General features: G+C 45.1%; 1 protein-coding gene across 1 annotated transcript in view; it reads right to left on the bottom strand.

Annotated features, from left to right (window-relative positions):
* Positions 1 to 10,831: 10,831 nt before the first annotated feature.
* Positions 10,832 to 13,987, bottom strand: part of TGFBR2 (transforming growth factor beta receptor 2) — a 60,447-nt gene continuing 57,291 nt past the window's right edge. Inside the window, exon 7 of the mRNA XM_059818506.1 lies at positions 10,832 to 12,845. Coding sequence (XP_059674489.1) covers positions 12,666 to 12,845 — 180 coding nt within the window. The 3' untranslated portion in view covers positions 10,832 to 12,665. The remainder of the gene's footprint in view (positions 12,846 to 13,987) is intronic.

Here is a 13,987-nt window from a genome sequence, read left to right as displayed (position 1 = left end):
TTATTTATTTAAGTCAGCCAGCCAAGAAATTCGGTGGTAAACATCAAAGCAGATCTAGCCTCTCATCTGGAGCATGGCAGTAAGGAAACCCTAGCTGGGTGGCAGACTTGGTGGCTGGTCCAGGCCTCTATCCCCCAGATCTGTTGTCTCAAGCTGCGAGCAGTGAACAGGGAGAATATTAATTGGTTTTACAGAGCCGAAGAGCAGCGCTGCCTAGTCGTGTGCTCCATCTACTGGTGTGTCCTCTGGTAACCAACGTGTGCCACACACAGGATGTCTCTTCCAAAGAGCACTCTTGGACATCTCATATGTGGCAGAGGAGGGAATTGGAACTAAAACTTCTTGGGATTTTTCAGACAATAATTATTTGTCAGAAAATGTTGCTTTGTTTTAGGCAGTCTCCTGTGAAACATTGGCTTTCAATGGACTTCAGGCAAATACATGCAGACCTGTGATCATTTCTTGTCATCCTGCCTAAATAGTGATAGGCATGCATTTCCATGCTGTGTAACCCATGATGACACTGGTGTGTTTGGGGCATCCAAGCTGAGCGATGTGGAGCTCAGGGTGCGATGAAAAATGCACTTCCCCACTCTGAGCCCCTCAGCTGAGCAGTGATTCCTTATTCTTGCTCTTTATCAAGGTTAAAAATGGTGTCAGGAGCATGCAAGCCACTTTTAAGCTGTATGGCCTCAGAGTGCTGAGTTTCCAGGCTTGACTTTATTCTGAAGCAAACCAAATGTCTCGTTTTTTTTAATATTTGCCTTTCCGTGAGAAATATCGATGTTCTATGGTGAGTTACGAAAGAGGATGTCCTGCCCCCATGCCCCAGCACTTTTTGGAATTTCCCATAGAACAAAATTTCCAGCTTCTTGACCACCCTGAACTTAGACCTTCGGAGGCACAGACCGAACATAGAACTGCAGTCCCTGTGGCAGGAAAGGATCTCAGGATGTCATTGAGACAATATGACCTCCATCCTGAGATAGGATCAGTGATACTAGAAAACTAGTGTTTAACCTTTGCCTAGTCTATAACTCATGACCAAAATTGCTGGACATCCTGCAGACTTCCCATGAGGTTTTCTTAATGGATAATCTAGATTTTCCCTGCTGTGCTTGATCCATCCACCATGATTAGGGCCAAGACATATTTTTCCTCTTTGCAACTTCTACAAGTTCAAAGATTATTATCTTATTGCCCCTTAATCATCTTCTTTTCTAGTTCTGAATTACAGTAATTCCTCCCACATTTCCTCAGAGGCCATGTTTCTAAGTCTTCTGATTCATCTGCTGCCCAAAACAAGACAGAGCAGTCCTCTGAAACCTTGCCAGGGTTTAAAAGAGAGGCAGGAGTACTTTGTACATCTCTTAGCCACCACTGCTGCTTATACATCACAGTCTGATGTTCACGTAACAGCAAGACGCTATTGGCTGGTTAAGTTTGTGATCCACTCTGAGCACTAGAGCTTTAGCCAACTGCTCTACATGGCTTTTCCCCATTAGATATCTGTATGCTTAATTACTCCTTTGTAAGTGTTCCCACTAAGAGGATCATGTTTTTTTCATCAAGCACAGCATAGCTACCCGGTCGAGGGAGGTGATTTTCCCACTCTACACTGCACTGCTGTGTCCCCACCTGGAGTACTGTGTGCAGTTTTGGGCACCTCAATATAATAAGGACATCAAACTATTAGTGTCCAGAGGAGAGTGACCAAGATGTTGAAAGGCTTTGAGGGCAAGACTTACAAGGAACGGCTGAGGTCACTGGTTTGTTCAGCCTGGAGAAGAGAAGGCTGAGGGGTGGCCTCATCGCAGGCTACAACTTCTTTGATGGGGGCAGCAGAGGGGCAAGTGCTGATTTCCCCTCTCCGGTGACCAGCGACAGGACATGAGAAAATGGGGTGAAGCTGCAACAGGGGAAGTTCAGATTGGACATTAGGAAAAGGTTCTTCACTGAGAGGGTGGGCAGTCACTGGAACAGGCTCCCCAGGGAAGTGGTCATGGCACCAGGCCCGTCAGAGTTCAAGGAGTGTCTGGACGATGCTCTTAGTCATATGGTTTAGTTTTAGGTAGTCCTGCAAGGAGCAGGGAGTTGGACTAGATGATCCTTACGGGTCCCTTCCAACTTGAGATATTCTATGATTCTACAATTTATTCAATCTGTCAAGAACAATTTGAATTTTCAGTCCATCCTGCACCACATGTGCAGCCTCTCACAGCACGATACAGTTTGCAGATTTAATAAGCGTATATTTTAATCCATTACCTAGGCTATTATTTAAAATGCTAAATAGGGGCTAGACCTGGGTCGCTGTGGAACCATACTTCTAGGGACCTAGGGATCTACATAGTAACTATTCTGTCTTTCAAGCCAGCTTTGCACTCCGTACTTGAATTTAGACATTTCCCTAGTTTGCTAACAATAATATTACTTGAGGAGATGTCAAAAGCCTTTCTAAGCTCAAGACATATGATATTTAGTCTATCATCTTCTCCATTTTACATGAGCTACTGCCCTGTAGGGAAAAAAAAATCATGACAAGTCCATGTTGATTCCTGCCTTCTTCTCATTGTTTTCCAGGTGCCTTCAAATAGTTTGATTCCTTCCACTCCCTGTAATTTCCTGAGATGCAGGGCACTGAACAGGTTTCTCAGCTCCTCTCACCCCCTTTCAAATGGGAAGTACCACCTCTGCCCCTTTGGCAACAAGGGAGCAAGCTGTGTGACTGCAAGAATCCTCGCTGGGGCATGTTGCAACACAGAGAAATTGGCCCTCAAATAGTTGAATTTCAGGCTAGTTGTGGATACAGCTGAGGCTGGAGGGTGCTGAAAGGTCTACTGGGGCTGTGTGTCCCGGTGCTGACTCTACGGGAAAGCAGGGGTCCGGGAAGGGGAGGATGGGTGAGCATTGAAATCTTACCTCAGTACAGAGCCACAGTGTGGTTGGGACGTGCATTTGGATTTGGAGCCAGACACATGCTCCCACTTTGTGCAGGAGAGTCAGAGTAGTCAAAGACAAGCATGAATGGATCTGGGATTGCGAGGATGAATTTCATCCAGATCAGTCAGGCTACAAGAATATGACATATCTAAGTGTTTTCCACCCTGTTCTTATCCCTTGCTAGTTTGGGAATTAATCTTTTATTGCCTGATTGTAGCCTGAGAGAAGACTGATACAACCAAACAAATCCTAAACATTTTGACCTTTCCAGCCACCCTTCTTTGCAGTTGTGCAGTTCTTCCTGAAGGGATTTCTTTACTGTTTTTTTAAAATTTTTTGCTTCATAAAAAATACCCTCCGTATTTAGCTTGCTGGGTTTCTTTAGAACTGGAAGACAAAGCCTTTGCTCTGGTCCTCAAGTACTGAGCCTGATGAGACAATCATGTAGGAGATATTTGCATGGGACATTAAAAAAAAAAAAGGTCCTCCCCCCTGCCCAATCAAGAGCCCTTCCCCCATAATTATTGTCTTAATGAAAGCACTGCATGCAGCTCACAATACCTATAATTTCATTTTAATTACTCCTGAAAGACAATTAAAGCATTTAAAAATGCAATTCTTACCATAAAGTATAGCAACGTGGAGTCACAAGCATACACAAGTTATTCATCAGAGCATTTAATATCCTCAAGTTAATAATTTTATTATTGCCAAGATGCATGGTTCAAGCAAGAAATGTAGTGCTATGATCGCGAGAGGAGTCATTTGCTCTATAGCACTCATACATTCCAATTGCTAATGTACTGGCTGCGCATATAGAAAAGGAGATGAAAAAGATGAACATCATCATTTGATCTGTCTGACCCTGTATCCAAAGCTTGTTTTATGCATTTGTCTATTACATAAATTTCCATTTCTTCTACAAGCTGATATGATTGATTTTGCACATCAGGGCAAGTAATGCAAAAATACAGAGCTCCAGCCTAGCCAACCCACGTGACAATCAAGACTTACCAAGGATTGTCAAAATGCTCATTGGAAGATTGAAAGGCAAAAATTTCTTTGTAAAAATCCATTGTATTTCTCACTAGGACTTCTGAACCTTATACTCTGTATCATTAGCAGCAATGTGAAGACACGTAAAGAAAAGAACAACCACTCTTTAAGCTAGCCTGTGACCACTCTCCATATGTTGATATGAAAAGCACATTCTCCGTACTAAAAATCTGCCTATAATCCATAGATGTAATAGGTCAAAGCGCTGAAGTCAAACCTAGTGACTTCAGAAGCGTTACAGTGGGGCAAAGGGATGGTCTTAATGTGAGCCCATGAAAGCACATGAAGTAGGTAGGCTTCATCTCTCCAAGCTTCAGCTCTCTGACCGTTCGCTGCCCATGCTCAGGCTCCCTGCGCAGCCCCGCTCCTGCTGCATCGCCCGCTTGCTCTCAGGAGAGTTTTCCTGAGATTGTTTTACATTGCAAAGCGAACCTTATTCTGCCAAAATGTTTTCCTCTAGAGCTAATAAAACCAAATTAGACTGTTCCCCAGATCAGGAATGAATTTTGTCTGGTTGTGTGTCATGGATATAATAAACAGTTTATACTTGGGCAAAGGCTGTGTTTAAGTATGGCTGAATCCTGTTTGGTTTACTGTGATTAACCTAAACAATTTATAAATGGATGAAGTAAGTTAATTTAAATTCTTTCTTCCATTTCCTATGGCTTGGTTAAGATTAGGTTCTTAAAGCAACCATTCCAGAAATTATTTGAAGACAAGCAAATTAGTGTTAACATTCCTACAGTAAAATGAAATTGCCTTATTTTTTCCCCCCCTTATTTAATAAGGCTTACATGTCCTTTCCAGAAGTACTCAGGCTAAACAACCTGCTGCTTAATAGGAGATGCTATTAATGCCTTAAAACATGCGAGCATTTCGCTATGCCATTCAAAGCATTACAAGAAGAATTTCAGCCTAATCCCCTGTAAGTTTCTTCTGCAAACTCCTCCTCGGTGGTGAAGCTGAAGTGTCGGTGACATTGTCATGTTACAGAAATATTGCTCCTGCTTCTCACATGGGGATTAGATGAGGAAAAGGAGTTGTAGCCAAAGCACATGAGCAAGTCTGTGTAAGAGTGTACGAGGCTTAACAACTGTAAAATTAAAAGTCCTGGTATGAGATTTATGTCCTGTTCAAAAGCTTTTAGCTAATTAAAGGTATGGCTTACTTTCTTCTGCCTCCAGGATCACCGGGTGGCTGATGGAAAGCAAATATCTCAGCTGAAGAGAATGGATACTCTGGCTTTAATTTCGTGAAAGGAGGAAACCTCACTTTTCCAGAAATAAGGTTGGATTCAAGTATCAGCAGTTATCATCTTTCACTTGCTAAGCGCCTCTTTTATGGATGGGCTGTTCCTGAATATGCTGTCTGTTAACCCATGTGCTGCAAGTTATAATTCTCCTTGGTGGCAGTACTGCGTAGCTGTTCTTCTTGGTGGTGTGAGCAGATGGGCTTTGTGTTTTCTTTTACTGGAGCTTTTCTCTGACAGCCTTTAGTTCAGTTTTGTTGGATTGAAGATGAAATATTCTTTTTGTCGTTCCAGGCATTCATATACCCTGTATAAAAGGCTTTGATCTTTCAAAAAATAGTGTTTTACTTTAGATGACTCTCAAACCATCGTTGCAATGATGCGCTGAAAGAGCCCAGAGTAGGCCTTGTATTTTCATCTCAATCTCTGAAGCAGCAGCCCTTGGCACTTCTGAGTCTGAGGAGGTATTTCTTACACGTTGCCAAATGATGTATTCCCAACTTAATAATTTTATAATCTTATTTTACTGGGTAGTCATAGCATAGACAGCTTTGCTAGATGAGTGCAGAGATCCTCTCAGCATTCACATACATGTGTTTGTTAGGAAGTCAATAGGCAAAGACCATCCTTTAAGAGCTAAATATTTGCAGCCAGAGACAGACAGATGTTTATCTCAGAAGTTTATTCTGTCTTCTGTTTGAGAACTAGAATGACAGTTTTCACCTTCAAGTGAAAGCAGGAATTAGATGCAATCAATATCTTCTGTAAAACATTTTCTAACCTTAAATGGTCTCCTGCAAGGTTGAAGCGTGAAGACCCTGGCATATTTCTAACAGAAGGAAGTCTATTTCTAGAAGCTCTTTGTGCAAGATGGAAAGTGCCGGGTTAGGGCTTTGTCGGGGTGGGAGGGTGGTGAGGAGCTCCGCTTCTGCAGTTCACCAGCCAGCTCTGATTGATAACACATCCTGCATCCCACGTCAGTTTAGCTCATCCTAAATAAAGCACTCCCCTAAAACCCGCACGCAGCCAGCCGGTGGCTGAGGCACTCTGCAAAACCTGGGACATTTCACAGGTCCTTAACGTTACGCTGGCAGGCGCCTGAGCTGTACGCTACAGAAAACCCTGCTGCAGCAGGGCTGTAAATGTTGTTGGGGTATTTTCATTCCTGGCTCACGGGGTGGGATAGAGGCGAGGATGAAGGGGGAGTTTAATGCAAGTCACTCATGGATGACAAACCCGTGGAAGCTTCACCCTGGGTGTGCCAGGAGGGGATGATGTTGTCATCCTCTCCTTCAGAAGACTAAGGAGACAGCCTTGGTCTGGGGAGCTTCATACAACCACTCATGCTGGAGCAGAAAGCCGGCAAGCCTGGCCAGAGACCTGACCATCCCATCCAAGCGGGTTAGAAACATGTATTGTGTGCATTTCTTTTGGGCTTTGCTTCCTCTGTATCACTCCTGCCCTAAATAAGCAAAAAGTGGTGTATTAAACATGTGTATTACTCAGGTGCTGTTTCTGGAGGAGGACAGACCCTGGAGGTCAGGATGGTCCCTGTTGGGGAGAGGAGGGGGTCGGGGGGAGAGGGCCATGGGAGGAAGGGTACAGCTCCAGCCTGAATAGAAGGAACGGCGAGGTGCCCTCCGGGAGGTTGTGCAAGGCTGAGCCCAGCGCTTAAACCCCAGTATCTGATGCAGTTCTTGTTCTGAAACACAAATGTCATGAGTGGCTTTCATGAAAGACCAGCGCTCCTATCCAAAACCAGAGGCAGGAGGGAGTGCACTGCGCAGCCCCCACGCAGGCACCCGGAGGTGCCTGGGAGGAGGAGAGGAGCAACAGGGAGGGAACAGTGGCAGCCTGGGCTTGAAGCCATGGATTGGTGAAAAAAGAGAGCAGGGTGAATTGTTTTTTGTTTCTTCTTCCAGAGGAAAGCCTTGCTGCAGCGGAGGAGAAAGAGGGGGAGTGTTTTCAGTGGTCCCTCCTGTGACACACATGAGATGGCTAAGCTGGGAAGAAATGCCAGGCATCTTTGCTCTACCTGCTTTCACATAGCAGCACATTTGCAAAACAGACATTTCAGCGGTGGGAGTTTAATCATGACAACTTGATCAGGTGACCATTTTATTTTTTAAGAATTTAACTACGTAAATGCAACTGTCTGAAGAGGTTGGTTTATCACCAGCATAATGAGCAAATAATTCACAACAGATAATTTATGAGCTGCCTTTTGCCTTTGCTTCTTCATGAAGTGATTAGATGGTGCTCAAAGCATTCAGTAGTCAAGAGTTTTAAATCTATTTCCTGGGCTTGGTCCTCCCAGGAGCCTCAAAATTTGGCCATATTTCAACAAACCACTGACTTTGTCCTCAGCTTTCTGCCCGTGAGCAAGGTCTTTCAGCTGCAGGAGTTCAAAAATAGGTGAGAGCTGCCAATGGGTCAACGCACTGTGAGGAAACGGGGTCTGGACAGCCAGGCTGGGACACCATAGGCTTGGGTCAGCTGGGTCTTGTGGGTCATGCTGGGAAATGTAACCCAGTAGGACACCGGTGCCTGAAAAAAACCCCGCCAAAATCCTGCATCACTTATACTAACCCAGGATGAGACTGGAATTTTTGGCACCGCCCCCCCAGCAAGAGCCTTCTGAACACGCACATGGTGTGCACCCACTCCCGTGAACGTTTGCCAAGTAATAAGCAGCATGAATGTAGCCAAACTGCATTCATGAACAACAAGCAGACAGTCTGGAACAGAATTCGCTCCATCTTCTTTGTGGCCGGAGGGAAAAATTGCCATAGGCAGCATTTTATTAAAAAAATAATGCCAAAAAAAAAAAAAAGCAAGCAAGAGAGAAAGAGCTAAGGATCAGGAAATAAATAAATCAGTGTTCCTCTGGAAGTGAAGGAAGCCCTTGGGTCCCAGCACAGCTGGCTTGATGAGGGGACAATATTGCAGGTGCTCTACATGTGGCCTACTTTGTTTCCAGGAGCATTCAGAATAATGATGTCTTAATGCCTTTCTTTTTTTTTTTTCCCCTCTGTCAGGAGCTGGGTCGTGATTTTTTCTTCTTTTACTGTTCATATCTATTCCAGTATATATGTGTATTCCAGGCACTCTGTGCTGGGAAACTTTGCCATCCAGTTTAGACCATTGCTTGGTTCAGTAGTAAGCCCAAGGCTTGCCTTCTGCATTGCACAGCTGGAGCCTGCTTTCTGCGTACCCTGGCGATAAAATGGTAATTGCCATGCTGATCAAGAGCTGCTTACAGAAGGATGTCGAATACCATATTTAGGATAAGAAAGGTGGATGAGAGCCTTAATTGAAAAAAATATCATGTACTTTATTTCAAGGATATTGTGTATTTCAAGAGTGAAAGATCTCTGGAAATCCCTGCTACATTTTCTTAATACACTTTGTATGTGTTTTTGCAACACTTGCATGCTTTGTTATGCCAAAAGGACCTGGCCTTTGAGCCAGTGTAGACAGGACATCAGGGCTTGAAGATCTTTGCCAACACCCGGCCAGTGGTGGGGACTGGTGAGGGGTGGCCACTGCCACCAGTGCACCAGCAAACGCTGGGGTGGACCACAGTGATGCTAGGCTTGCCTAGGGCTTGGCAGGGTGCTCCTGGAAACCACAGAGGTGCGGGCAGTGAGGCTTTGCACGCCCATAGGGAAGCTGAGAGGTGTTTTGTAGCTGGCCTTCGCTGAAGGAACAGCTGAGAAGGGAAGGCTGCACTGTTAATGCTTGCTGGGGAGGGGGAGGCTGCAGAGCATCCCAACATCCCTCAGTGTCAAAGCAGCTACAGCAAGGCTGGTGCTGGCAGCGTTGCCTTGCAGCTGGCAGGGGTCCTGTCCTGACCCATCCCTGCTGCAGCCTCAGCAGCAGCCCTGCAGCAAGGCTCCCTGCAGAGCCCTCCACGGTGTCACCAGGCAGCTGGTTTCAGCTGGCTGCAGAGCTGCAGAGCATCCTTCCTCTGCAGCTTGCTTTTCAGTCAAGTAATACGGGGCAGAGGGTAGCTGGCTTGAAGGAAGAGCTGGTGACCCACCTGCAGCTCTCTGCCTGGGGTGGGGGTGTGTGTGTGCACCTAGGCAGGGCCTGCTTCACAAAGCTCCCATTTTGGCAATTTTAGACTAGATGTGGCCACTGTGCTTTGCACCACACCTGACATCGGCTATGTGTGTTGCTCTGTTTGGAGCACTGGGTGCCCAGGGAGGTTGTGAAATCATTAGCATTGAACATGCTCAAAATTCAACAAGGGCTTGAGCAACCTGACCTAAGCTGCCTGTTTTGAACAGGAGCCTGGACCAGGTGACCAGCAAGCACAGCGCCTGGACCAGAGCTCCCTGCAAGCCTCAGTTATTCTGCGATTCTTCTTGACTAATGAATGAAGACACCTGGGTACCTGTCTGGGGAATCCTCACATGGAGGGTCAAAAGGAGATATTCAGTGCAGCCAAGTGTGAGCTCAGGTGGAGGTTTTGGGACAAAAGTACATTCCCTGAAAAAAATGGTGATGCCTGGAGAGTCTCAGATGCCTGAATCAGGCACTGGTGGACTGCATCCTCTGTAAATGCTTAGATTCAACCTAAGTCACACTTGAGGCTATTTTCGGGGGGCGGGGGGGAGGGAGTTTGCTCATTCTTTATTTATATGGTGCTTGTGTTCTGCATGTTTTCCATGGGAGGGTATCAGCTTAAAAAGGTGAAAGCTCTGAGTGGAGAGCAGTAGCTGTAAGGCACAAGCACATTAATCATACACTTCTCGGTGACACAGATTTAGTGGGCTGTCTTCTGGCTCACTTTAATACCAACACCAAAACAACTGAGGTTTAGCTAAGGCCTTATCTGCACTGAGAATTGAGCAACTTAAAAGTAGGAGAGTGTCAGCTGTGAACCCTCTTCTCCCTCTCCTCACCTGAGACTAGTGAAGGTTTTACACTGCAGGGGCTAACGGGCCAGAAAGTTTGGGTTTCTGCTAGTGCTGTTCTGCTAACGGGCAGGATGAAGGCCAGGGGACAGCAGTCATCAGCAAAGCAGGACATGTGCAAAGGCCATTGGACACGCTGGGCATAACATTCAGGCCTCTGGTGGGAAGAAATGGCCCTGAATCATTTTAGGAAGAGCCCTCTCCCTATTCTGGGTGCTCCAGAGACAAAAGACAAACTTGAGTTGGTGTTATTTTATTTGCTCCAATAAACATTTGATTTATACAAAACAAAACAAACCGGACAAAAAAACCCCCAAAACTGTTTACAAAGCAAGTTAAGTGCTTGGAACTTTTGATATACAAGAGTATATATTGTTCACATTCCTATTTCATACACAATGTACAGGTGAAATAGTCCTGAAAAGAATAAAAATTTTCCTTTACATGTAGTAGTAAAAAAACCGTAAAAATGTCAGTATTGTCAGGAACTCCCGGCCGCCATTCCTTGACCTTCAGCGTCGGCGGAGGAAGAGAAAGGGACCGCGACATTCCCCCTCCCTGCCCTCCGGCAGCCGAGGCGGCGGCGCGGCAGCGGCGCACCGCTAGAGGGCAGCGGGCCCCGCCGCGGCCGCGCTCCCCCCGCCGGCAGCAGCTCCGCCGCCCCGCGCCTCCGCCGGCGGTCCGCTTCTTCCCCAAAACCACGGCCCCCCCGTCTGGCATAGTACCCTCTGAATTCCGCTGTGGTTGTAGAGGTTTTGCCCCGCTCTGTTTAAATACTTCCGAGTAGTTTGGTGAAAGTGGAGAGGGGGAAAAAAGCAGATACAAACTCCTTTTTAATAAAATATTTGTCATCATAAATCTTAACTCCTATTTGAACAAGCATGATTCCTATTTACTTAACATGGCAATGTCTTCTAGAGAAATATCGATGTTTTCTGTCACAGGCGTTTAATAAATGGCACCAGATACATCTGTACAGGACTGGTTTGTGCTGGCTGAATGTCTCATTTCCAAGGCCCGCTTACATGCCGTGGGGAAGAAAGAAGTGGAAGAATCACTGCAAAACTCCTGAAGACAAACTTGTTAGCACTTATTAAACACGTTGCTGTTATTTATATAGGCCCAATGTGATCTCAACTGCCTTAAACATTTTGCAGAACTGAAAGAATGTAAGCAATGTCTGAGGGATCCTTTTGGAATAAATCATCTTTCTTGGGTTTTGGGGTTTTTTTCTGGCAAATGCTGACTTGCTGAGGACAGCCCTATATGCAAGCAGTGCTGAGGGCAGGATATGCCATTAACCTAATGCTACAGAGCTTTCCCTCTCATCCCAGGTCCTTTTGCAAAAATAAAGGCACTGGCCGTTGTCTCTTTTCTCTAGAAAGTGTGGAACAGAGTCAAACTGTGGTGTGTCAAGCAATTAGACATGCTGTACAGGGAAAAAAAATGTTTGTTCTTACAGCAACACAATCAAGGTAAAAGGAAGGGAAAAAAAAATAGTACTGCCTGCACTCAGAATGCACAGCAAATATAAAACATCTGCTTGGATTATTGCTGGCCCTGTCTTGTTTTGTGTGGTTTGGGGGTGGGGATGGGAGGAGGGGAAAACTCAACCCGCTGATATTTTGCAACCTGCTTGCAAGCAGCGTGAATTCAAAGCAATAAACATCTAACATTAATGACCTCTGTATGGAAACACATGTGTGGGAGGGACCAAGCCTCCTAGCACTCCCGTTCTGGGACACTGTGAAGACACTGGGGTTAAGGTGAGAGGGCAAAGGCATCCCTGAACCTTCCAAAATGTGCTGCAGACAGGAATGCGTAGGAGCAACTGTAAAGCCAAATTGGCCTGTCTGCTGCAAGACTGCTCTGCAATTCTGAACTGCAGGGCCACAGCCGGGTGGTTACAGCACATGCGTTGAAAGCCATCTCTTTATCGTGTGTTATTCCCATCTTTTAGGCAGAGCGCTTAGTGCACAATTGCTGGTGTCGTGCTATGCCCGTCTCCCCAGGCTCCTTCCCTAAGGGGGGGATCGCTAATGCACCAGTAACTTCCTGGAAGCACTTTCTTTTTTTTAAACTCTTTTTTTCAGAGCATGGCTGTTTATAGATATATATAGAGATATATATACACACACATTTTTTATATATATGTATATATATATAAAAAATAGCAATTTCATAGTTATATACAGGCATTAATAAAGTGCATAATGTTATTGGCTATTTTCAAATCTCATTTCCTGAGGAAGTGCTAACATACATAGCTCCTCCTACGACATGATGCCGGCAGCCAATGCTAGGGTATGACACCTACTCCCCGGCTTTTAATTCCCACGAATACATCTCCCTGTCCAGAGCCGGACTCTAAAGGGAGTAGTGACAGCCTCAGTCCTCCAGGAAGCAAGTCAAGGCACCGATCGAGACTTCTTCCTCTGCCAAGGTGAACGTGTCTAGGAGCGACTTCCCTCTGTTTCAGAGCCCTCGGGTGCACGCTACTTGGCGGTGGTCACGGAGCTGTCTTCGGGGATCTTCTCCTCCGAACAGCTTCTTCCCGAGAGCTTGTCGTGGTGCTTGAGCTCGCTGAAGCGCTCCGCAACGCACTGTGCCGTGAGCCGGGCCTCGGGGTCGTGGTCCCAGCACTCGATAAGAGTTTCGCACACCATCTGGATGCCCTGCAGAGAGGACAGAGAGAGCAGCCGTGATGGGGCCAGTCACTGCCAAAGCCTGTGTGTGAGAGTTGCTTTAGTGCCCTCTGAAGTTCAGGGGGTTATTCAGGTGTGTCCTGGAGGTGCTTTGTGGGCTCTGCTGCTACTGTCATGGGGCGTGCTTTTCTTTTTTTTTAAAAGAAACCCTACTACAACATTTGCAGCACCTTAGTTGGTACTGTCATTTCTGGGCATATGTTCTGATACTTTATACGAAGAAAAACGATGCTTTGGATTAGTGCTATAGAATCAAGTAGGGTATTTTTTTTAATAAATATGATCAGAATTCTTGGATAACGTGACTTCCTGCTCAACCCATGCTTTTGTGTGCCTAAATTCTGTTTAGGTTTTTCAAACAAAATTCTGATTGCCAGCAATATCAGGCCCTACATCAGCCCTTTATGAATTCCTTGCAGACTAACTAAATCTATGTGCAAATATGGGCCACAGTCCCACAAACACTTAAACACATGTCACTCACAGATGTAACTATTTAACCTTCATTTCAGTGCTGATGCACATGTTTACAGGAGCAAAAAACAGTTGCATCTCTGTAATGCATTTTATAAACACGAGGTATTTGCCAGGAAATTGTGTGCTTTGCTTTATGACAGTAAAAGCCCATTAAGTAGGATTTATCTTAAACTTCTTATTTAAAAAAATAACATTTCACAACACTGCATTAATTGCATAATTTACCTAATTGGTGATGTTGACTGATGTCAATGTTAATAGCAGAACGTTATTGTCGGTATACAAATAACATTAGTTTTCTGCTGGCATTGAAATTACAAGCAGTAGATTAAATTAAATATTAAACATTAACTTGAAATCAATAGTGCAACAAATCTCATTAAGGGGGGGAAAAACTGTAATATGTAAATCCATTCCAGAATTTTATCATGATGAATAATGAGTTCATTACAAAAACACGACTGCAGAGGAAGGAAATGAATATGGAAGAACCATTACAGTAAAAGCAACTTCTATGGAGTTCAAAGCAAATCCTCAGCTGCTGCAAACTGTCACAGCCCCACGGAAGCTGATGCATCACTGCATTTTAGATAGCGCAATGTGAAACGCTGAAGGGATTCAGACGAAGGGAATTA

This window comes from Gavia stellata, chromosome 6, assembly GCF_030936135.1.
Source record: "Gavia stellata isolate bGavSte3 chromosome 6, bGavSte3.hap2, whole genome shotgun sequence".
NCBI classification, from domain to species: Eukaryota; Metazoa; Chordata; class Aves; order Gaviiformes; family Gaviidae; genus Gavia; species Gavia stellata.
Note: the sequence above shows the minus strand (reverse complement) of the source record. Positions and strands in the feature narration are given on the sequence as shown.